The 23,996-nt window shown below is 36.4% G+C and overlaps 1 protein-coding gene across 1 annotated transcript in view; it reads left to right on the top strand.

Moving 5' to 3' along the window:
• LOC129579367 (neural cell adhesion molecule 2) overlaps positions 1 to 20,873 on the top strand; it is a 296,337-nt gene extending 275,464 nt beyond the window's left edge. Inside the window, exons 15-19 of the mRNA XM_055469409.1 lie at positions 2,178 to 2,319; positions 5,307 to 5,430; positions 5,952 to 6,196; positions 16,170 to 16,357; positions 19,496 to 20,873. Coding sequence (XP_055325384.1) covers positions 2,178 to 2,319; positions 5,307 to 5,430; positions 5,952 to 6,196; positions 16,170 to 16,357; positions 19,496 to 19,702 — 906 coding nt within the window. The 3' untranslated portion in view covers positions 19,703 to 20,873. The remainder of the gene's footprint in view (positions 1 to 2,177; positions 2,320 to 5,306; positions 5,431 to 5,951; positions 6,197 to 16,169; positions 16,358 to 19,495) is intronic.
• The last annotated feature ends 3,123 nt before the right edge of the window (positions 20,874 to 23,996 follow it).

Genomic DNA, 23,996 nt, shown 5'->3' with positions numbered 1-23,996 from the left:
CCGTCGAAATAGCAATGCATTTATACGATTTTGTGTGAACATTTTCCTCCGTAAATTCTTTTGCATTTATGGAGATTTAACATCAGTCCAGCCACATTGACGACAATCATTATTATATTCAATTACAATTTACTGTCGGATTATAATGGAAATGGTTTTCGATCCCCCGCATAGAAAATTCCATCTCGAACACACATGATCGCCCATCCAATCATCCTAAACGAAACAACAATGCACCGCCGTCTCTCGCGTTCGATTTGAATTGTACAATTTTGTAACAGTGATTGTCCAAAGACAGTGAGTGACACAGTCACAGTGAATGAGGTCTTTGGTATATTTATCTAAATAAATTATTTGATATGTATTTGCATATTTGTAAAGCATTCACCATGTGATATGTACAGTGTATAACGTATATTGTACGCTGTACTATCACCACATGACCGGGAAACGTTGACATTTCCTCCAATTTATTCGAGAAAAAGTCTCAGCACTTCCTCATCATAGGGATTGTGATTCGAAATGTTAATTTAGAAGAAAAAATATACACGCTCTGCAGAAGAGTTCGTTCAAGACTGACAAGTACTGAAATGATAGATCTGTTGACACTGCATTGCAATATTGCGTCTGTGCACGTACATTGTACACACATTCAAGTTGGCAAATTTGAAATCAAGCTCGCAAGCAGTTTACATATTTTAATCGTCGATTACTTGATTCCATATGGTAAAATGCGACTTATGAAGACTCTGTCCAGAAAATGCAAACAAATGTGTGGACTCATTTATGGGTTATCGTTTGCATAGATACTTTCAAAGCAGTTTTCTACTTCCGATCGTTTGGTCCTGATTTCATGATTCGAATTTGAATTGCTTAGTAGTCTTCGGATTTTGATATCATTTGGCTTAACATAGTTTTGCCCAGAGCGTTTAAATTCCATCATAGCTAGGACAGAATGTCAGGAAGACCGAGGTTGGTTGGTAGACACATTTTGAATGCTTCAAACTCTAATACATACATACACACACACACACACACACCACACCAGAATATATTGTGTGCAAACGTTCGATGGCATTGGATTTAAAATGGCTAAGAGGCTTTAAATATTGCTATTATACAATTATTGAATTAATAAATGTATACCATTTGGTTGTGTATATGAACTTCGAGCAATAATACACGCATACAATACCACCATATATTTTGTCAATGGAATGACAAAGAGCCGCCCGTTATATAAATGGCCTAGTCTATGTGCAAATGATTAACATAGCTAAGCCCCGAATGGTAACGAGAGAACGGGAAATTGCCATACACAAACGGGCAACATTACCACCACCGAAAACAACAACAACATCAACGATATCACAAGCACACGCACATGCACACGCACACGCACACACACATGCACATACCGAGAAATTACGTCGTTTTACAACGGAACATCCGCCGCAAGGCTTCAAGATTGTCGCATAAACGATAAGCTTTATTGCGTTTATTATATGAATACATCAAAATTAAAAACACTTTGTTGCTACTGAAGCTGATGGAAATTCGATAAAATGAATCGTTTATTTTGCAATAGATATCCAATCTATCGACCCACGATTTTCCATTGTGATTACGCTCCAAATCTAAACACCATAAATCCGTTGAATTTGAATATTGCCGATTATAGTTCAATTACTATGTCGTGTATATTTTACCGATTTAAATGGACAATATGCCCAAATATGCCCATCACTTTAAGTGCGCAAATCCAACGCTTAAATCATCAATTTCGTAAATGTTTCACACGAGGCACAAACACTCATTTTTCAATTGAAAATATCAAATGAATTGTTTGCAAATGCTTTTACTTCAATCAAATCGTTTGATGAAACCAGTTCCAATTTGTTTCAAATTTTAACGCTCAATCCATCTTGTGCGACTCCATAGTAGCCAGTTAGCTTCGAATGTAGCAATGGATTTGTATATCGGGAATTAGTTCAATTACTTATTCGCAGGCATTTCAATTTCGTAATGTTGTGCTGCCCTACAAAACAAATTCCCATTTCAATTTTGTCTTCGTTTTACTTACCTTTTTTTTTCCTGTACTATATAAGCGGTGCAATTGTATCATGGACGGAAATCTAACCGAAATATCTTCTTTTTTGTTTTATAAAACTTTTCAGCGTTCGCCTGTTGCGTTCTACATTGATAATCTTGAACCAGGAAGCTCTTATCGCATCATTTTATTTGCCGTAAATGCAAAAGGACGTTCAGAGCCGACCATAATTGATGATATTACATTCAAGGGTGTAGCCAAATATACAGGTAAGTTATGAATCAATAGCCCAAACCATTCTCTCCCACTCTCTACATTTAATCACCATCATCATTTCTCATTTCCACCGAAAAATACACATTGTTATGCCATTGAAGCTCAGACAAACCATTTTTCATATGTCATTTGCTTTACTGTATTCCAAAATTGGGATTTTATTTGATTACGTTCGCTGGTGTAATCAGTGCGACCGCCTGGATGTGTCGCACTCCACTGCGACAATATACGTCGTTCAATGAATGAAAGTTGATTATTGAAATAAGAGATACCCAAACACAATGTAATACTATATACTTTAATTAACACAAATCGACCATCACGACTAAGGAAACGCATTTTCTAGAGGGGCGAGGAAACAGCACAGTAGTCATATTTCCAGGTTATTCATTGAATTGAAATTAAGTTGGTGTCACACACACAGCTTGATTACCGTTCCATCTAGAATGACAACTACGAATTGAATGAATGCCACCTTAAAAAGACATTTAATATTTAAATGGTGACCAGTTTCAAAAGCTTCACTTTGGTTCAATGCTGCGTCTTATGTTGTTGTTGTAAAAATGTTATTGGATCAGTATTTTATTTTATTTATCGTTGTTCAAAGTCTTCGTAATTATCAAATGAGCGGTAAAACGGATTACTTTGAATATATAACCGTAAAATGAATTTCGCAAAAATGAGTAACCAGGAACATGAATATTTTATACGTTAAAAATGCAAGAAAACCCAAGTCTAAGTACTGTTTTCTTCCTTCGAAATGACCTGAACTTCCGCACTTCAATCGATATTTGAATACTACCGATTTTTCTCATGGAAAATTTAATCAACATAGTGTGGCTGTTCGCCATGAATTACATCCGATGTTGAAACAGCGATTCGATCGTCTTTTTCGCCCGTTGCATGGTGTATGTGTATTTCTGTGGGAGTGATTGTCATCCATACACAGCGAATGAATGAATGAATAAAAAAAAACAATGTGCAAATAAAGTTGATGGCACGCTGAGCGAGCGTATACGATACACGTATCAAACTATAACTTAATTCAATTTAAAATTTCTACGTAAATATCTTTTCGCCAGCGCTAAAATCACATTGTAAAAGTCGTTGCCGTCACCGTCGTTGATAAAATACATGCGGAGAGGATAGGTAAAAATGATTTAAAGAACGGTCGAAAATGGTTTTGCAGCGAACGCACGAATGGAAGAGGAAAACGCGGAGTGCTCATCACATGGACTCGTGCGCATACATACATAACCCTTTCTCGAAAGTCAACACATAAAATGCGGCGAATCTACCGAAATGATTTTTATATGCCAATTGGCTATTCTTACTTACTTTACATGAGTCGTAAACTGTAGCTTTTTGGCGTTGTACTTTTTGTCTTCTTCTTCAGTTTTTCTTCCCGGTTCTTTTTCCATTCGTCTTTACATCTGTTAAGCTTTTGTTCGCGTTTTTGTTGCTGTCATTTCCATTATCGCTCTATCCCGTTGTTTTCCATTAGCATATTTTACTTTGTACACATACTTTCTCTCTCACTCGCTCACTCATCCGTCTATCTGATGGATACGAATGAAAATTCGCCAAACTAAAGTGAAATGGATGATGGCAAACTGCCGATGTATTTACATGAATATTCCATAACAACATCAACATCGAAAGCAAAATGATGATGATGATGATGATAATGATGGCCACAACGTTGATAAGCAATGAAATTGTTTTGCCACATTTCGTGTGCGCTGTGCACCTTTCGACAGCCCCTAACTCTTTTCGCTCTCTCTCTCTCTCTCTCTCTCTCTCTCTCTCTCTCTCTCTCTCTCTCTCTCTTTTCTGCGCTCACTTGCCGTAATTCAGAACCGAATTATGTTGTTGCAGTGTGTGTATGCTTCCTCTGCGTTTAGTTTTACATGGATATTTTACGACCGGATTTGCCTTCATATGTAAATATATACACACACACACACACATGCACCCACACAAACAAAATGCCGAGACGGTCGGAATCCGTCCCAAAAATTGTCGATGTGTTGGTATAAATAATTGCCGTTATAAAAAATAATTCACTCATTGCACAATAACATGTAGACATGGTACTGAATAACTCTGTTAGAATAAATAAATAAATGCGCTGTACGGGTCGGGCACAAGCCCGTCTAAGCGTACCTTCTTTCACTCTTCCCACATTCACTCGCTCGCTCATTCACTCATGCCACTGAGCTACAGCATAAAAACGGCATATTACTTTTTATATCAAAATACTATTTATATGGTTGTCGAAAGGTACCACCAAAAGAATATGGCTTTCATTCGAAATGGATAATTTTTGAAATGGTGAAAAGCGCGCACGCAAGACCCAAGAGCAAAAGATAGAAAGGTAAAACGTGAGACTCACACAATGAGAGGCGAGAGGGGGATGAAGCAGCGAATTTAGCGCTTTAAAATGCTAAAATCCGATGGTCGGAATATAAAGATACTAGTAATTTACCGAAAACGTTATGCAACTAAAAAAAAAGACACCTTTCGCGTTCACATAAAAGCAATCAACCGCTCCGCACGACTGGTGGTTGTGGTGGTTTCAATCGCAGCGGGAAATAAATGCATACACATTTATACATGCATATATGGTGATTTTGATTAACGGTTGAAGAACTTGTCAATTGCTTCGTTAAAAATAAAATCAGCGAAAATTGATTTGCCTATAATTAATTGTCCAACAGAATGAAATGAATGAAATGAGCAGCAGCACAAACAAATGTCCATTATAGCTCCAACATGACAAGCTATATTATTAAATCGCCAAAATAGCAATCGACCGTTGTCGATGTGATTCGTGAATAATTCAATGAAAATGGAACAGAATGAACCAAAATGGCACAAATCAAAAGCTTTGCATCAACATTTTGCGATTGTATTCGTTTGTACATAAATAGATTACTATATTTTTTCTTGTCTCTTTTCTCTTTTTTCCTTCATTTAGGGCAATCGAACCTATCAAATATTCCCATATCACCAATTCTTGCTGGCCTAACTTTAACAGCTGCCATTTTATTTGCTGTTGTATGTATCGTCTTGGGAGCAATCTATCGACGACAGTCGAACAGGTAAGACTTGAATTTGAATCTCAATTTACTTTCAAAGTGGCCCCAGATTTTTGGTTTGAGTTTCTATTTTTTTTCTTCTCTTTGTTCGCCTCGATATGAATGAATCAAGTTAAACATAATGTCAAATGGAAACACCAATTCTATTTAGTGTATGGGGGCAATTTAGATGTTGACCAATATACCAATTCCATTCCATTTGTGGGTGATACAATTTGTATATGTACAGACATCATTCTCATCAATTTAAAAAAAAGAGGTCAATTAAAAGCATTCAGTGACAAAGAGGAAATTATACCTACACCTAATTGAAATGTAATCACTTTCGTCTTACTTCATTTCTCTTCACTTCATTCCGTCTCTAATTGACGGGTGCTATGTTTGAATTTAATTTTGTCGAGTGAATAAATTACGAATTGATTGACATTCCCGAAAATATAAATAGAATGTAATTGACCCTCAGAAGAAAAACATATTTGTTTCGATTGAAAACGATCGCATTAATTTATTGTTTTTAATTTCAGAAATGCCGAAGAGAATATCAAATCAGCAAAACATACCCAGCTGCCAGTCGTGCCAGCCGATTGTCAATTGGAGGCAACACAGCAGCATACACGAACGGTAACGGTGCCATCGTGTGGCGTTTCAACACCAATGATCAACAATTGCACCAGTGTTAACAATGATTCGCGACATCATCAGCTCATTAGTGATCAAGAGCCACCTGATGGTGACGAAACTGACCCTGATGTTATTCCAAATCAATACGGTAAGTTGACATGTATAGTATTTGTAGTGAAATAAATTCAATTTGGAGTTGAGCAGAATTTTGTTTTTCTTTTTATTCGGTGAATAGATTCGTCTTTTTTTCGTTTGAATGTTTCGTATAATGAAACAGAAATTATAGTGGTCAGAAACCATTGAGTTTTCAAGAGATAATCATAATTTATTTTGAGTGCCTTGCAAGGAAAACAAAAATTCATAATGAATTGAAGCCCTCTTCAATTTTTATTTCTCGAGAATATTTCGACAACTTTCAACTCTGACATCTCCTTGTGTAAACTCCTTGAGGTCCACAAGACTACCGCAACCAAAATCACAAATGACCACATTTTTTCGAAAGCCATTCGTGAAAATATAGAATAATCTTATTCGCCTCGTGAATGAAGTGGGTACTAAGTGTTTACTTGTGAAGCAATTCTGTCTACCTTCTTTATAGTTTTTTTTTCTGGATTTTTTTTATTTCATTCAATTGTGAGGTTTTTTTTTACGACAGTGAACAAAAATTCGAACAAAATGCTTAATACCAGTGCACGCTACAGATGGAATCAGCGTTGAATTGAATAAAGCGCGGATTAAGCGCCCTATACACAACAAACAGGCACTATGTGTGTTTATATTAAATAATTATATTCTGATAATAACACGGTTATGTGCACGTTTGATCAATTTTAATGTGAAGTTGTCGTGCAATGTAAATATTATGGTGGCAATTTGTTTGTCAGCTCCTCGGCATTCGTTTTATATTTTATTTTGTTTCGTTTTTCCTTCTGTTTATTCAACTATTTGATTTTCCGTTTCATTTGATTTCGTTCAATTTTTCATTTAATGCACCGTATTTTCGTTATTAGATTAGTATTAATAACTGTTTGATTCTGTTGTTATTTTACACTTGAAACCGTTCGTTTTATGAACGGAAAGACGTGTGCGGTGGCGAAGGGGGAACTTGAAAAAAAAGAAAAATAAAACAAAATGAAGAAGTTTCAAATATGTGCGCGAATGATACAAATAATGAATGAGCAAAGCAAACAGTGAACTTATTTTACACGCCTCATAGTGTTTGCCAGCGGCTGGAGGGTCTTTATGCGGAAAAGAAATACAAATGAAGCTTGCAAAACTTGAGAAGATGTAATTAACAGGAGGAAATTTACATTCAACTATATTGCAGATTCGGTGTTTTTCTTCTCTCTTTCTCTTTCTCTGTCTCAATCTATCGTGATGTATGTGTGCACATCAATTGCATTTATGTATTCTTTTCCTCTTCTCGCGTGATTACTAACTTGACTCAGTCGAGTGCCTACATTTCCGTGGTATCTCGTGAAGGCATGCTTTACTCTGTTTGACTATATTTCATTTTGGTTCAATGAAATAGCTTAATTTACTCGCCACAGATATTGATGGCGATGGTGTGGCAGCGGCAATAGCAACAGCTATGGCAACGGCAGTGGTGATGGCTTCGGTTTTTCATCTTCAACTTGCAAATGCAATGTGAGCATTTGCTGTCGGTGTGATTGTCTTGAGTTTTGCCAACGAATACGAGCAAATGGTTTTTGCTCTGCTTTCCTCGTCTTTCTTTTTTTTCGTTCGTCGGAAAACACATCTCGTTTCTCTCTTGAATGCGGTGAAGATATTTTTGTTCTGAATAGAGTGCATCGCGGCGAATTCAGTTCGTTTACGTCAATAGAGAGATAGAAAATGAAGAATTACATTTCATTCGCTAGCTATCCAAAAGCGATTAATTTTTCACGTTTGCTTCTGTGTGCATAATAAATGTGTGTGTACTGTGTATGTGTGTAATAGTGTGCACTGTGACCGGGGCATGAAGAAACTGCAAAATCGATATTCTTTTCTTAGGTTTTTCCTCACTTTTGTCTATTCCTTTTGAGTTTTGCAGCCTCGTGGTAAATGAACACAAACTCTCTCTCTCTCTCTTCCTCTCTCTCTCTCTCTTCCTCACTCTATTGCTGGCTGCTCGTGTCAGATAGTATGTTTTAAGCAAAGGAGTCACAATGGCTTCAACTCCAACTACTTCATTTTCTTGCTCCCTCAGCCTGCGCTTCGTCCGCTCACATCATCATCCTCTCGCTGCTTTTTTTCTGCTTCTTGTTCTATCTCTTTCCGATCGAATTATGTTGAATGAGCACTGCGAGTACTTGAACAATGCAAAATAAAGCAAGAAAAATTGAATGGTTAAGAATCGTTTAGAGAGAGAACAAATAATAATGCAAAAAAAGAAACGCTACACGGAAATAATCGTGAGCAGTTTCTCCCCCCCTCTCTCTCTCTCTTTCTTTGTGCTTTTTTCTCCGCTCGTTCTTCATTTTTTTAATATTGAACAGGAATATTATTTTTCATCTATCAGCGGCGGTGGTAGTGGTGGCGAGAAACGGGAATGATAGAGAAAAAGATCCTTTTGAGAGCATTTGAAATGAGAAAAGGCGCGTTGAAAAATTAAAAGTTAAGATTTATTATCTGCTCGTGAATTTGACACGCGTTTGAAAAAGTTTTTTTTTCTGCGTGCCGTATCGCGTGCAATACCATATTGATCCCCGCACTTGAAATCATCATATACATATATTCCGTTTCTATATCTAAACCAAATTCAGCAGCAATCGCATTTCATTCATCCTAGTAGATATCCGTTTGTATGTATATTCTTGCGACACCATACGGTAGAGAATAAGAGAGAAGGAGAGAGAGAGAGTTGGCCAAAACGAAGAAGATGAAGAAGAAGAAAAAAATTGGGCAAAAGGCGGTAATAAAGAAAATGAGAGTAAGAAAAATAAAAACTGCAAAAACAGACGCACCAAGTTCTAAAATAAATACATAAAAAGTTTTCGCTTTCCTATTTGTTGCGTATTCTCTGGCTGTTCGGTATTTTTCTGCGAAATTGCGAGTGTTTTCGGTGTAAAGTGGTTGAGTTGGGGTCTCTTTATTCATCTGCCACTGCTGCTGCTGTTTCTGTCGGAATCGCGCTTTGCAAATGCCAATGGAACATCGACCAAATGAAGAAAGGGCGCGAAAAATTCTTTCCGCCAGCATCAATCCAATTTCAGAAGTCATAGCACGCAAAACTTTGAATTGATTCTCAGTCATGTTTTTGTTCGTGTTGTTGTTTTATCTGTTTGCACTGTTCATTGTTCAGTTGCGTTTGTTTGGGCTGCTTTTCACCGCTTGTTTCATTCTTTCTTTCTTTTCTTTCATTCCAATTCCTTTGTTGCCGCCTGTTGTTAAATTTGGATGCCATTTTGCTTTCCAAATGCCGCCTGTTTCATTCTACTTGACTTTTTTCCGTTCTACTTGTTTCCACTCAGATATCTGTTTATTCACAAGGTACATTTTCGGTTATAAATGTGACGCCATATAATACCGTATTCGACTTTCGATTTCCAATGAAACAATCTGTGGTAGTGTTGCTGTTGCATATTGATTAGCATCGTTTAAACCAAACTTATCGAACTCCCCGAACATTCCGATTAAAAGAATAAGAACTCTTAAAAGTGCGTTACTTTCGCAAGCTTACTATTCCAGATCAGCCTTTTATATGGAATTTGCCATTTCGCACCCTCGGCCATTGTGACTTCGTCTCTCACCACTCACACGCTGTGCCGCCACTTCACCGATTTAATCGTTGCTCTAACCGCTAAATAGATTATGTGTTTTTCTCCCCTTCTACTAATTCTTCTTTTTTGGGCGCTTCTCCATCTGCTCGTTTTTGTTGTGAATTAAGCCGCAAAAACGCATGCACCGACAACGAAAAATTTCCTAGGCATTTTGTAAATGTGTAGCATTTGCATGGGGATCGATGTGAAGTGAAGTGAAGTCAAGACAACATGGAATAGACATAATATTGTTCTCATAATAATAAGTTTGGTGTCCGCTAGACTTTCCAAAGTGTTATGACATTTGATCATTTTATTCGAAAAGTTTCTTTTGTGTATGTGTGTGTGTGTTCGCTCACGCACCCTGGAACAAGTCGCACTCGCGTGAAGAAGAAATAATAATCATTATGCACAACAGCTTTTATGATACACACCACACCAATATCCAGCATGAATGTGATATTAATTTAGCAAAGAAGATGAAGAAGAAAAAAAATCGGCCAAGAAAAAACAGAGAGCCAGAAAAAAGGAGAGAGAAAATAAAGAGATTCCTTGCATATTAGGAAATTTGCTTAAAATATTCCCTCTGTTTCGGTGGTACACATGCTTTGTGATTGCAGGCACAGCACAAGACGCGTATAAATGCGTGCGGGATACCGTACCGAATCCGATTTGCATAGAAATACATAACACTTTCATTGTTATTCAAAGGAGACACGAATTCGCGATTTTGCGATTTCTGTTTTTATGTCTTTCACTTGTTTGAAGGTTGCTGGCAAATTATTATATTCGGCCATTCGCATTTGCATTTGCATGACTTAGAAGATAATGGTGATTGCCACTCTTGGATCGGTTATGTCGTCAACTACGATGATGACTATGGATGGTGTCGACCCACAGAAGCCAATGGTCTGCACAAACACTTATCGATACAGACATCGACAGACGTCAATAGTCGAGGATTACTGTAATAATGTCCAAGTGCTGCGCAGTGAACGGACAAATCATACATTTTATGTCCATTATGCAAAAGCGTCCACTCGAATCAGCTTATATGGTACCTGATGAAGCAGCAATCTTAATCCAACATTTGAACGGGAAAAAGAAAGTTTCAAACAGGATACACGTTTAACGGATTAAAAGAAATGCTTCGTTCAAACATTTTTCCAACTGATTTTCCTAAAAATTTGCAAGGACTGATATTCGCCGTGGTCGTCGTTGCCGTTGTCATTATCGTCTTTGTCGTTGGTTTCGATTGCAATCAAACGAACTAATTTAAAATTTCGAGTAACAATTTACAAGTTTTGCCATTCGCTCGTTTCGTGATTCAATGCTTCTGCTACATTCAATTACCATTTTATATGTGCATATATATAGCTTGTGTTCCGTTTGATTCACAAAGAAACGACGGTATCGATAATTTGGTTGGTTGTTAATTTTTGGCTTTGCCTCGAAATCGACTTTATCTCTTGTGTTTCGATTTCTGTTTGCATTTAAATTACGTCCAAATGCCAATTTGCGATTACTCTCTACTTATCCAGATATAATCAGGTCCCTGATCAAAACAAGTAATGCGCTGTTTTGTCATTCTACATTTAATGTTCATTCGCTGGAATACTTCATCTATTGCATCGAAATTCAAATAGCTATAGTTGTTTTTGTTTTTTTTTCTCTCTATAAGAAAGAAAGATAATTGTGTATTCTTCAATCTGAAATCCGCTACTTATCCAAAATTAATTAAAATGATGTGCTTTCAAATACGCTCGACCGCGCCTCTCTCACGCCTCAACTTATTATCTGACAGTCGATTTGAAAACATTATCCCCATTAAAAACTTTTTGAATGCGATGATCGAAGCATCCAGTATCTCTCAACCCATTTATAATGCAAATGAGAAAACACACGAAAATTACCTTACAGCATTGATTGAATTGATTCATGTGTTAGAACTTGCATCTTTGATTTTGCCGCTCGCGCATCGCACACAAACACACCCTCCAATTTGCATTGGATTGTCATTGATTTTGTAATGATGCGCGAGGCGGCGAATGGAGAGAGGGGCACTGAACGAAAATTCGCCATTCCAAAACAGCTTTAGCAAATTTCAAATTCGAATAAGATAACCGAAACACAGCGAGTCTAATAATACGATTGCTATGGATTTGAGAAAAAGCCACGGAACATTGCAAGATTATCCAACAGAACTAAAAATTGGTGGAGAAAAGAACAAGAAAAAAACAAACCAATTTCTAAAGGAAGCGAACAAACTTATTCGACTCCATTTATGCCTTTGGAAAATGCGTTTGCCATAAAAATGAAATGATGTTGCTTTGGCTCCTATTTCTGCTGCTCATCCGTTGCCTGTGTGTATAATACGAACAATTGAAATTGAAATGGAAATGAAAGATGCACAAGTATACCGATATTTTGCTCCGAGTCGAACCGATTCCCATGTCTTCCTTTTTTCTTTCATTCATTTTTATCATACCTCGACCCTCCCCAAAAACCATTGTAACATTGCCGTAAGTTTTTCAAAGCGCGCTAAAAGTTTTCGCTATATCCGCATGATTTATTTCTATCGATCGTACGAAAAGATGAAAAGGAAACCGAAGCAGAAATAGAATAAGCAACGAAAATCGGTGTGGCAAAAGGAACGTAACAAAGCAAGATGGATTGCAATATAACACGAGTGTGTGGATGTGCATGTGTGTGTGTGTGTGTGTGTATCGGGTCATTGTGTGATGAGCGTGAGAATGTGAATTCGGATGGGTGTCTCTCTCTCTATCTTGCTCTTGCTAGTGTATATCAGTGTGAGATGGTTTGAAGATTTTCGGCAGTTAAAAGTTTCACTTATTGTTTTTTGTTGCTTGCGGCTGCTAGTTTACTCTCCATTTTCAATCGACTTCGGCGCTAAATTATCTGTTTGTATGGCTGCATCGTTGTATGCGGCGTTGTTTTATATGTTTCACTTCACTATTTTCGTACCACATACTCTCTCTCTCGCCATCTCTCTCTCCCTGTCTCTCATCGGATCGTTCACAATCGCTTTCTGATATCGCTCAAGAAACATGCGGTGGAAATTACGCGAAATGCCAAGAATGTTCGTTAATTTTGCAATGCAACAACTTTATGTTGCCATTGCAGCTATATTACCGATACTAAAGGGGCCGTCATCCCTTTCGTTTCTCTCTCTCTCTCACTCTCTCGTCTTATATTGTTTATGTTTTTTCTTCTTCAATTCTCCGTTCGGTTCGGTTCGGTCTTCTCTTTCAGTTCCTTTTTCCACATTCTCATTATTCAAACGCGAAGTTTGTTTTATTTATTTGCTTGATAAGTATGAGCAACAACACAAAACCCAACGAACCAGAGCCACTCAGACCGAAGCGCTAGGCGATGAGAGAAAAACGTGGTGGACATTCAGCAGAAATCATAATGTCTATTTTATTGCGGTATCTCGCGTATTGTTGAATTACATGGCAAATATATCATTCGCATACGAATCGATGTGTGTATGTGCGCTGTGTTTCTTCTGCCATTCGCAAAAGTTGTGTTGGCAATTTCCTTGCCAATGGCCCGAATGCATTACCATTGTTGATCTTAGTTTCTAGTGTAAAACAAAAGATCCATAAATAATAATTATTTCGACTGCATTTTGTTTATCTGTCTATCCAGGATATGCATTTGTGCCGTTGTTCTTTAGTACGTATGAATGCATGCACATCTTATGTTTTGAAAAAAAAGGGGAACCCACATATACTTGGTAGTCCGCACTCATCGCACGCTCAATATCAATACAAAGTTTTTACGTCAGCACACTTTTACTTCGTCACATGTTCCCCTCCATTCTCCACATTTCTCCTGTGTTGAATTTGATGTTGGGCTGTGGTAGAAGAGCGGCAGTCATACTAAACAGTAACACTGCTTATTGCTATTACATCAATAATGAATAACTTTTTAACCTAACATATCTATATTTTCAATTGAATCTGAAACTGAAAATGCGATATTCTAGCGTTGAACAAATGAAATCAATTGACGTTTAGATCTGGAAGTGACTCAGTAATCACGGAGCGCGATAGTCCGGCAAGTGACGTTCCATGAATTACAATGATTTTTATGCTTCATTCATACAATATAAGTGCTATCATCTTCAGTTTATTTAAATTTGATGCAAATCGATCGGATTATTTAAAGGAATCTATCGATTTTTTGCTTGTATAGATTCTTCATGCGTTTCTCCTCAAAATCCATTTAAACGCTAACGAAATAACGGCTCTTTAAATATATTCATGGAGAGAGTCTCTTATAGAAGATATATCCTTAAAATAAACACCTGAAAAGAAAAACAAATAAAATATTAACGTTAGTTTGTTCTAAACTGAATGTGATTACTATTGAATCAAAGTGAACGGCTCTTTTTTCAAGAGAAGTCATTGAAATTTCAATCAAAAACGAAGCAAATTCGATAAAAGAATTTCAACAACGCTCTATGAGTTCGCTTCATTTTGTTTCTAAAACACAAATACACACAAAGTGAGTGGGAAAATCATTATGGCTTTTAGAAAAAATATTCAAAATAAGTTTTTATTCCCCGGTTAGCCGGGGTCAGCCCTTTGTGTAATAGTAGACTGTGTGAAAAGAGTGCGGTATTTTGTGTATGTGTATGTGTATGTGAGTGACGAACACGGCAACGGCCAAATATTTATCTACTCGATGTTGGTTTGTTCGTGGGAATTACCTGCATTGGTGATGGGTTTGGGCCATTGCAAATGCAAAATTTGTACAGCGAAAAAACACACACACACACACTCACGCACGCACTAAATAGCAAGCTTCAAAGTGTTCGCTGCGAATATTTGCGAAACCAATTGACAACCCATGGACAGGGCGAAATTTATTATTGATTTCGATTTGAATAACGTATTTGAAGCGTAACTTCGAAACATTGATACTGGATAATCATGCGTATTTATTGGATGCTTAGCCGCTATCGTGACTGCCACCACCGATCCCACCTCCACCACCGCCTCCATTAATGCATTCCAAAATTTACATGGATTTTAATGCATGATGTTCTTTTTCACGCCATTGAGGTTGATTCGAAATTGTATATACGTGTGCGCCCTGTGCTCACACCGTTGACGTCAAAATTATAGATTGTTTTTGGCCTTTCGTCGAACTGAACTGGCAATAATTTCAGTTGTATATGATAAGGAGAGCCGAAAAAGACATACTCGATTGTCATATTTAAAATGCATGGGGGTGGCATATGAATGACGTTGTATTCGAGCTACCGCTCTGCCTTAGAATTACATGCATTGAACAGCGGTCATTTGAACATCGACATAAGCAACTTACGGTTGGTGAAAGAGATAGGCGACGCGCGCAAATTAGACGCATACGAAAGTTACTTTATTCAGAGGAGCAACAACGCATTGCATCTGGATAACGGGAACATCGAGTCAAATTTGCTGTCTCGGTTGCTATGATGCTACACCGACCGATGTTTTTACGTGACAACCGACGACTTTTCTGTTTAGTCGTGATGCTGATGATGGTATGATAATACCGAAATGCATTCAAGGTACTCTTTTCAAATTCTTTTGCTTTAAATGAATTGAAAATATTGAATTAGTGAAAACAATAAGGTGTGATTCAATTGTTTGTTGGGTTGTATTCGTGCCAAATTTATTTTGAAAAATTTTGATTGGTATTCATGAAAATTTGACAGGATACGCGTTGGCGTAAATTCATTCATTCGTTCGATTGAAACATTTGCACTGAAAATTTTAAAGGTGAAAGTAGCAAATGAGTTGGTGGCTGTTGTTTGTGTTTATGCATCTAAATTAACTCCATTTTCGACCGCACACATTTGTAAAGTAGCCCATAACAATCATTTTCTATTTAGCAGCAGTAGCAATAGCATCGAGTGAATTACTTTTCATTGCGTATTTTCCCGACCGTATTATACACGTTAATTTATTTGCGAGGAACAAAACCGATCTGAACATTTTGGTGGTTTTTGCGTCAGAAGGCTCAAAGCATTTCATCGTTTAAATTTCGAATCGATACTCATTCTCACACTCTCACTCTAATAATGTTAATGGATTCGCAGAAGCGAATTTATTTACCAAACTTGAGCAGCCATTTGTGAATTGAATATATTGTTGCCGATTTACAATGATGATTGACGTTGAATTTATCGTCCGGCGGCCATACTAAAAAAAATTTCACACTTTCTGTAGTTTTACACTTGCATTTTGACTCTAGATTATTTGAGGCAGTTGGAAATGTTCCGCGTAAATCTTATCAATTTTATATCATTTTCAATTTTCTTTTTTTCCATGGGTTTTATTACAGAGAGACGACCATTAAAATCATCCACACAAATTCCATTGTTCCGAAGCCCATCGGCACGGCTCGTGCAACACGACAAATTGCTGGTTGATGATGCGTACAGAGGCAGCGATGGATCAATCGTTTGCTCTTTAGGAGGAATGAACAACAAAGAAGTTCACCATTACACATTTCAACCTAGCAAACAAATTGTAAGTAATCTATTTGAATTGCATTCGGGGCCCACGTTTGGCCATTAGTCCAAACACCGTTCGGCCATTGTTTATTGCTATCCACGTTTGCGGTGTTCTGCGATGCAAATCAGCTTAGCCATGACATGATGCAGTGGTAACAATGGGGGACAGCAGCAGCTACGATATGCCCACCGGCAGCACATTATGAATTCAAATATTTGACAAGAAAATAGTTTTATATTAATTATGCCACATCACACTTGTACAGAGCATAATATGCATGACATACATAGCTATGCTTTGTTCCAATGTCGCAGTTGATAGGTATGAATATGTGTGTGTGTTTGAAAACCGCACGTATTTAGCCCAAATCAAAATCAAGATTACATAATAAATTAAAAATTTATTCGGGCCGATGAAAGCAAATTGTATAAACAGCACCGTTCCAATTAACACACTGACACTGTCTGTAACACATGAAGTTGGCAAAGCTAAAAATTCCAATGAAATTTCGAAAACCTGCCATATCATCGAAATTTTTTTTAAAATGCATCACAATTTTAATGCTCGAAAGAAAAAACCATCAAGAGGCAAACCGATCGTTGTGTTTTGCTAAAACATTTTTGAAATGAGCTAATCACACTGTTCACCATCCATCAAATGCCATACTCCATCGTTTGTGTCATAGCAGGGGAAAATTTGTGGCGCGTTCCATTGTATCATAAAGTGATAGTTAAATATAAAATCAGTTGTTGATGCCGCCCTTGTAGTCCCTTCCTCCGTATTATCTTTCTCACACACACAAATTACACGGAATCCGGTCATAATGCTGCAAATAAACAGAAAAAAAAATCATGAAAAACAACAATGGTAATGGCAAATTAGCAAACAGCATTCGAATACACATTGGTTATTCAAATTGAATGATGCAGCTTTTATTTGTTTGAGTGAAATTGAACATACAAAATGCAAAGCGATGTGAATATATGTATTGTGGGAGAGAGAGGAACAAAAAAAATGTGTATGAATGTGCGTATGGTCATGCTAAAACTACAAAAACATGAACACCCAAAACAATAGCAATGATAATAATGATAATGCGGACGGAGCTATGAAAACCTGAAAATAATGAGTGTAATGTTTAATTGTAAATGAAAATGAAAATGTGAACTAGTTTATCCATGCGATAAATAAAAACCGTTTGGAAAAACCAATCCCGAACTAAATTTTCCTGGAACTGGCAAACAGAATAATTTGTCAATTGTTGTCTGTGTGTGCGGGAGAATGGGGCAAGAGAAGGATAGAGAGAGAGAGAGAGAGAGAGAGAGAGAGTGGGCGCTAGAGATATTCGTATAAAATGACGTTCGCCTCTTTGTGTAAATTGTGAATTATACAAATATCATATTTAGGTATTGTAAATTTCATTTAGCCGCCTCAACATTCATTATAATTTTGATCGACGTTGTAATGAACATTTTGTTTTGAGCCTATTTAAATAATTCAAATGTTGAAATTGCAAAATTTGCTTAATTGCAATGAAAGCAATGTTAAAGAGGCAGATAGAGAGAGAGAGAGAGAGAGAGAGAGAGAGAGAGAGAGAGGGAGAAAACGAAAAAAAGAACGAGATAGAATATTGCAAAAACGTGTTCGTGACTGTATTCGCCAGTAAAGTTGTCGATGCGGTGCCGGTCACAATGACATACACTTATAGCTGCACAGTTAATAATATATTATTAATAATTATCAATACTATATTATTAACTGGGCGGTATTAACAACTGATACGTTATTAACATCGCCTGTTAATATCGCTATTACTTACTAGTTAATACCAGTTAATACCGTTATTATCATACTAATATATTATTAGCATACGATGTTAATACCGATAGTATAATTAATAATATATTATTAACTGTGCAGCTATACATGTACTTCCATCAAACGGATTTGAAATGACCATCTCCATGAAGCCCGCATATTAAAATAGCCACGGTCACTGAAATTCTATACAATTTTTCAAGATTTTAATAGATTCGAAAGCAAACAAAGGCCATTTCGCATTATTCCAATTCGTGTCGAAAACTGACGACAACTGACTGATTTGTCGATGCATCACCATGATGGAATGATGTCATCAAAACTACATAGTCAATTCGATAAAGTTGGTCGTGTGTCGGATACACAAAAATAAACACACTCTACCGCTCTCTTGCACACGCACAACACATACACACACACCGGTATCCTAATCCAATTTAAAATTCAATATATACTGGCAATTAACATTGCTTTGAGCTGCTAATAAATGATTATTAATTAATATCATTAAATCACCAGCGACGTTTTGAAGCATGATGTGTATCTATGTAGTTGCAGATTATTGCACGGAGTTGCAAAATGCGGGCGCAGACCACTGTTTTGCCTCGGAACAATCTCACAATGCATCAGCCACACCAGTGCAATGAATGGTGGTCGATCGATGTGCTTTTCATACTATTTTTTTTTTATCAATAGTTTCGTGGAATATTTTTCGCTTCATTTTGATTAAACCAGAAAAAATGTGTTGGAATACCGAATTGATGATTTTAAATATTTTGTATTTGATTCGCTTATAATAATCGGTTAACAATGAAATCAAATATCTGCCAGAAAACGATGATATTTGATCCAATTTGCACCGATGAAGATCAGAGATAGAATTTATCGCGTCGAAAATTGAACATTATCTGATGGAAAAGCTCTGTATTAATTGTGATAACATTAAATTCATTTCAATGATATTTGCGATGATTTCCGTGTATTCGGTGCGGTTATCATATATTCTTCATCCAGAAAATACAAATATGGAGATTATAGTCAAAGAGAGGTTGTGAATTTCATCCAATTTTGATAGGCAAAAAATGTTGAAAATTTTCAGCATAAAGAAAATGGTTGTCGGTATCAAATTCTGTAGCTGCACCACAAATGCTAGTTGTTTTATTTAACATATACTCGAAAATAGCCATGGAACATTGAATCTCGTACAAATATAGTCTAGGAAATTCTTCAAACTTTAGTCAAAATTCAAATCCTTATAACGAATTGAAAATGTATCAATTTCAAAATGTGTGATAAATATTTCAATGAACATTTTCTCTATCTCTCCATTTTCAGAGTTATGCAACATTAAGTAGAGGGAATAAGAGTGTGACTACATGCAGTCCAGTCGCTGCCCAGCCCGCAATTCAATTGCCAATGGGTGTGAGTTTATTGAGTCCAACCAATCATAATCAATCGTTAGTGACGTCTTCATTAAGTGAGTATCGGTTTCGACCGGAAATAGTTACAACATCTAATCGAATACAGGAAAGTTGTATATAAACCAAACTGAACATCCCCCTATCAACCTAGCTACAACATAGAAAGCCATTTTATTTATAAAAAAAAGGAGAATAAAAAGAGAACAAAAATATGTATTACTATTATTATTTAATAATATTTTGATTAAATACCTAATTTAAAGAGGAAAAATAAGGAAGAAACAAAAATTGATAAAAAGAACAAAAGAAAATGCAAAAAGTTGATCCGGATAAATTTAATGTTATTTAATAAACAAACAAAGAAAATACGCATTAAATTTGAGATAGCTTAGGTAATAGTTTAGCCTAATTGATGGTAAAAAAACAAAATGAAGTCTCCTTAACCGTATTTGTCCATTAAGTCTAAACTAAGTGATCAATATCATAAAAGTAACAAAGAAATACACACACACAAAAACAAATGTCATATAATGTGTGAACGCGAAAGCATGTCAAAAAATGATACATTTACATATTCATAAGAAGTATTTATTGAAAAATCATAGATGCTTTAATAAACAAAACAGAACAAACTGAACTATTTACGTGTATTTAAAACATTTATTACATGTCGTTATCAAAATAAAAAGAACAACAACCGAAAATCGAACGAGAAATATTATCACATAGTTTAAAAGCCATTTGACGATATACAATACATACGACTAAAAGTGAGATAAAACAAAGATTGGAATACGACGTATTTACTATATGTTTTAGCTAAAGTATATAACAGAAAATAATTAATTCAAAAAAAAATAATATTAATCAAGTGAACATAAAATAATGAGGAAACTATATATAAATCTCTCTCTCTATAAATTATATATATATATATATATATATAAATGGATCGTAAATGTAAGATTAAGTAAGTTTTAAGTGAGGGACAGGTGATCTAACACGATCTATATTGTGTGCTGAATTAATGAAGCCATTTAATGAAAATTACGTTGTAGTTCGGTCGCAAAACTTCGAAGAAAAAAAAATGTTTAGAAAGAAAACAACAACATCAACAAAATATGTCTTCATATTTCGTTGGAATTCATTGCAATTGCTAACTATGCTAAACTAAGAGCTAATCAAACTTGTCTTGTACGACCTGAAAACACGTCAGTTGGACATTGAAAATGGCCTAGTCGGAATACAACCACCTTGTATAATGCAATAAAACCACAATTATACGAACAAAATTATAGCCATCTTTTTCTTTGCATGTCAATTGTTTCACTTCTTCCATCCCGTACAAACAACATCCCATTTGAAAATAGCTGAACAAACTCTCGATCTCTCTCTCTCTTGCCACTGATTCCCATGGAGAGAAGAAAAAAAACCAATAAAATCATCCATTTTCATGAAAGATTGCCAAATTCATGCGCTGCATTCCATTAATATTGTTGATTTCGTAACAAAGAGAATGGATGCATTCATTGCTCCAATATTATTCGCATCTCTCGCCGTCTCTCTCCTCCGCCATTCCTCTCTCTCTCTCTCTCTTTCTCTCTATCTTGTGCGTTTCGTGGGGAACCATTTTTTTTGCGAAATTGAACGCCCATTTTTAATGAAATAAATTCTCCAGATGCTACAGAATAAAAAAAACTTATGTGTGACAAAGAAGAAAATCTCAAACAACGAATGTTTATGAAAAAAAATATAGAGTGAAAAAAAAATCGTTCAACCGGCATTATAACGAGAGCACAACAAAAGCCAAAATCCACGAACAAAGATGCGCGACACCCTCACACACAAAACGAGATGCAAGCGAAAGAGTTGCAAGCGAAAAACTGGACCTCTTCAAGTCACAATTGACACATGGTTCGTATTATTTTATAGGGTATATTTTATTAAGAGGCAACAAAAGAGAAATTTAAAGGGAGAAAATCGCAAGTATCTAACCAAATATTGTTTGCAATATTCGCTTACAACAAGATTCAATTCATTGCAATGTTGGTTTATACATTTTTCTTTAACATTCTTTATGACCGTGACAATGTTTTTGTTCCGTTCCTGCTTAGCGCATAACAATCTTACTGTTATTGTTAGTAATATTATATTGCAAGCTTCACTTTGTCTCTGAAGCTTTCGCAATATGAATGTCGACTAACAAGCAGATAAAAATCGTTTGACTGCAGCAGCAGCAGCAACAACAACAACAACAGCACACACAGAAAAGAGACGAAAATGCGCGACAAACAGCGGAAAAAAAATTATATCACATTACGGAAGAAAAATTTTCTGTTGGTGATAATAAACAAGAAAATGAATTTAAATAAAGGACACCCCCTATATATACATATTTCGACCATTCTATCTTATTGTCACTGTTTTTGTGTGTGCGCGCGTTTGGATATAAACATTCACAACGGTTGGGTTTTTGCACAATAGTCGCCTCTTTTTTCTGTTGCTCTCTCGCTCACTTACTCCGCGACAACGACAATAGTTGAAATGAACAAAACACACGAAAAGGACAAGACAATCTAGCAAAAAAAAAAATAGATAAGAGAATTAACAGGACTGTGCACTTGTCCTGGCTGCATTTATTTAAAGTTGAATGTATTTTAATTTTGAAATGCAAAAAAACGAACACAAGGAGCAAGGGAGAGAGAGAGAGAGAGTTCACAGCCAGACAAAGCTGTTCAGTTTGTCGGAGAGAGTAGTAATCCATGATGCGATAGAGCAACTGCACCCCATAAACACGTATTTAGTTGTGATTCACGGTGTTCACTGAACTAACATCGAATGAAATGAGACAAGTTTCGGCGGATGGGTTTCACTTTTTCGAGGACTATTTCGCTGGATATTTTAACTCAACTAGTTAAATACTTCAGAAGCCGTCGAATTGAAAATTTAATAGGAATTTAAACTTTAGACTGATTGTTCGAATCATGAAAAGCACACTAAGGGATAGAGGAAGAGAGAGAGAGAGAGAGAGAGAGAGAGAGAGAGAGAGAGAGGAAGAGAGAGAGAGAGAGAGAGGAAGAGAGAGAGGAAGAGAGAGAGGAAATGGATAGCAGACGAGTATTATGCTTATGCAGATCTCTACTACAAGACAAATTGTTGAGACCGTATCCCAATTTCGTCACAACATATTAACAAACTGACTGGTGGGATGGATGCTTATGCTGGACGCATTGAATTACGCAATAGTTGGCAAAGCTCGCGGTAAATTAAGTGGTTATGAAAATTTTTGATTGGATTATCAACATTCGACGAGCTCACGATGCATCTCAATGATCATTCATACGACGGACGATGAAATGGTGGTATGATGGTATAGCAAAGAATGTATTTAACAAAATCCCGTTTGAAGTGTGTCTCGAAATGTATTGGACTTTTACTCGCAAATATCGCTTAATTAAAAAACTTTATCAACTTCTTTTATACAGTTAGCTGGTGTGCGTAGCTTTTTTTTCTTCTTGTTTCTCTATTTCACCCGCCACTGAGTGTGGTTACATCGATAAATGCCCTTATCAAATATGCATTTTAAATTGGCAACTCGAAATGGATTCGACCGTATTCGTGTATACAAAGTTTCTTTTTTTTTCAAGCAGTTGAAACGATCACAAAAACTAAAGTCACACATAAAGAGAGAGAAAAAAGCACATACACAGAACGAGAGGGAGAGAGATAGAATGGGAGAGTGACGGAATGAGAGAAAGAAATGCGATAAGTTGTGCACAAAGCATTGGCACATTCTCATCTAAAGAGTGCAGTGTCCCGATTGCCACTGCACAGTAAACATAGTTTTCAAATGACACAAATATTTATATAGTTTTTTCTTCTTTTTCTTCACTCTCCCGTTCGGTGTGCGCACCGTTTCTAGTGTCAAAAGTCGACTGCGAAAAACTTGTGTTTTACATTCTCAGCGTTTTTTTTGTCCCTCATCGAATGCGTACAGCATCGTGTTGAGTTGTACCGTTAAGATAGTGTAAAAAACGTGTTATTGAATAAAATAGAGTTGGACAAAAGAAGAAAACGAACCAAAGACCAGGAAAAAAAAACAAAATTCAGTATAAAAAAATCGTATTTAGAGTTGAAAGATCTAGATGTAAAATGAATGCAACAGCAGGACAAAGAACAACCAACCAGAAAAAAATGCACAATATTAGCCATCCCACTCTCAATCGTCTTCTATAAGTTAAGAGAATTGAACTGAAGCCATAAAAACTATGTAAAATGGCATTCACATGTACACTTGTGCACCGATAAAAAGCAGTTTCGAGAAAAGAGAAATCACAAGAAATTCGTTCGTATTTTTTAAGCTTGGAAAGGCGACTCAGAATGTGCGCGCGAGTGAGTGAATGGTGAGCACTTGC

Source organism: Sitodiplosis mosellana, unplaced genomic scaffold (genome assembly GCF_009176505.1).
Source record: "Sitodiplosis mosellana isolate CC-2019 unplaced genomic scaffold, AAFC_SMos_1.0 Smas_scaffold_6226, whole genome shotgun sequence".
NCBI lineage: Eukaryota > Metazoa > Arthropoda > Insecta > Diptera > Cecidomyiidae > Sitodiplosis > Sitodiplosis mosellana.
The sequence above is the reverse complement of the archived record's forward strand: the minus strand, read 5'-3'. Positions and strand labels throughout refer to the sequence as shown.